At 39.8% G+C, this 1,539-nt stretch overlaps 1 protein-coding gene across 1 annotated transcript; it reads left to right on the top strand.

Moving 5' to 3' along the window:
* Positions 1–560: 560 nt before the first annotated feature.
* Positions 561–1,211, top strand: LOC147850859 (uncharacterized). Its single transcript, XM_087336023.1, has one exon. It carries the CDS (start codon positions 561–563, stop codon positions 1,209–1,211), a length of 651 nt encoding a protein of 216 aa, XP_087192149.1.
* The last annotated feature ends 328 nt before the right edge of the window (positions 1,212–1,539 follow it).

Raw genomic sequence — 1,539 nt, 5'->3', positions numbered from 1 at the left:
CTACTTGTGATGTATGTTGTCGATCAAAGATGCCTCGACATCGGCCATATGGTTTGTTGCACCCATTGCCCCTTCTAGATGGTCCGTGGAAATCCATTTCCATCGATTTCATCACAGATCTCCCATCTTCCCAAGGCTATGATGCAATTTTTACAGTGGTGGATCGCTTTACAAAAATGGCACATTTTCTTCCATGTAGAAAAACTTTTACTAGTCAAGAATTGACAAGTCTTCTTATGTGAGAAGTTTTCAAGCACCATGGCCTTCCAGATGAAATCATTAGTGATCGTGGACCACAATTTATTGCAAAGTTTTGGACACACTTACTTGAGAGCCTTGGAATTTCTCGTAAACTATCTTCAAGCTACCATCCTCAAACTGATGGGCAAATGGAACGCACAAATCAAACATTAGAACAATATCTCCGTTGCTTTATCAACTATCAACAAGATGATTGGATGGATTTCTTACATATGGCAGAATTAGCTTACAATAATTCAATCCATTCCTCTACGGGATTCACTCCATTCTTTGCAAACATAGGATATCATCCTTGATGGATGATGCTCGAATGTCCAAAAGTCTCAAAAAATCGCACGGTCAAAGATCGTCTAGAAAAACTCAAAGAAATTCAAACCAACCTTTCTCACAATTTGCTTCATGCTCAAGCCAAGTACAAGAAGGTGGCGGATAGACATCGCTTAGATTCTTCACTTGAAAACCCTAAGTTTAAAGTTGGTGATCTTGTCTGGTTATTGCATCGTAATGTGAAAACTACTCGACCAAGTGCCAAATTGGATTTCCAACGTCTAGGTCCATTTGTAATCTCTCATCAAATCAATGATGTTGCATTTCGTCTGGACCTACCTTCACATATGTGTCTTCATCCAGTATTTCATGTTTCATTATTAGAACCATGGACATCAAGTTCTATTCCAAATCGGGTTATCCCACCACTACCTCCGGTTCAACTTGCTGAAGGACTTGAATATGAAGTAGAAGCTATTTTGGACTCTAAGGTCATCCGCAATAAGTTATATTATCTAGTAGATTGGCTGGGATACACGCCTGCGGATCAGGCATGGGAACCTGCAACGAACGTCACTAATGCCTCTGAACTTATACAAGAGTTTCATCTTCGTTATCCCCATAAACCAAAACCTAGTTCATGCATTTCGACTCATGGAACTCGTCGTCAAAGGAGGGGATGATGTCACAAAATGTGAATATGAAGGTTTGAACTTGTGACCTTCAAACAATGGTCTTACACGTCAACCATTGCACCAACTCATTTTCATTAATAAATACATTTTCATATAATTATTATTCAAGAACTCTAGAGCACTAGACACATTAGATGACCGCCAAATGGCATGCACCCTGTACGCCAAGTGGCGCACAACATGTATGCCAAATGGCGATCATGCACATTCTGATGTATAGTATATAAGTCGAAGATCTGCTTAGTGTTGAACCATTCCGGTTCAACACCAGTCTTCAACAACCTTGTAATCTCGGTTTCCGGTAATAGAAATTCTT

The sequence above is a fragment of the Azolla caroliniana genome, unplaced genomic scaffold (genome assembly GCF_043228905.1).
Source record: "Azolla caroliniana isolate FFs.n. ecotype wild unplaced genomic scaffold, voAzoCaro1.0.p SCAF_20, whole genome shotgun sequence".
NCBI classification, from domain to species: Eukaryota; Viridiplantae; Streptophyta; class Polypodiopsida; order Salviniales; family Salviniaceae; genus Azolla; species Azolla caroliniana.
This window is presented reverse-complemented; position numbering and strand designations above follow the sequence as displayed.

Coding starts and splice junctions, on each gene's coding strand:
- LOC147850859 (XM_087336023.1), top strand. CDS start 561: ATGATGCTCGAATGTCCAAAAGTCTCAAAAAATCGCACGGTCAAAGAT.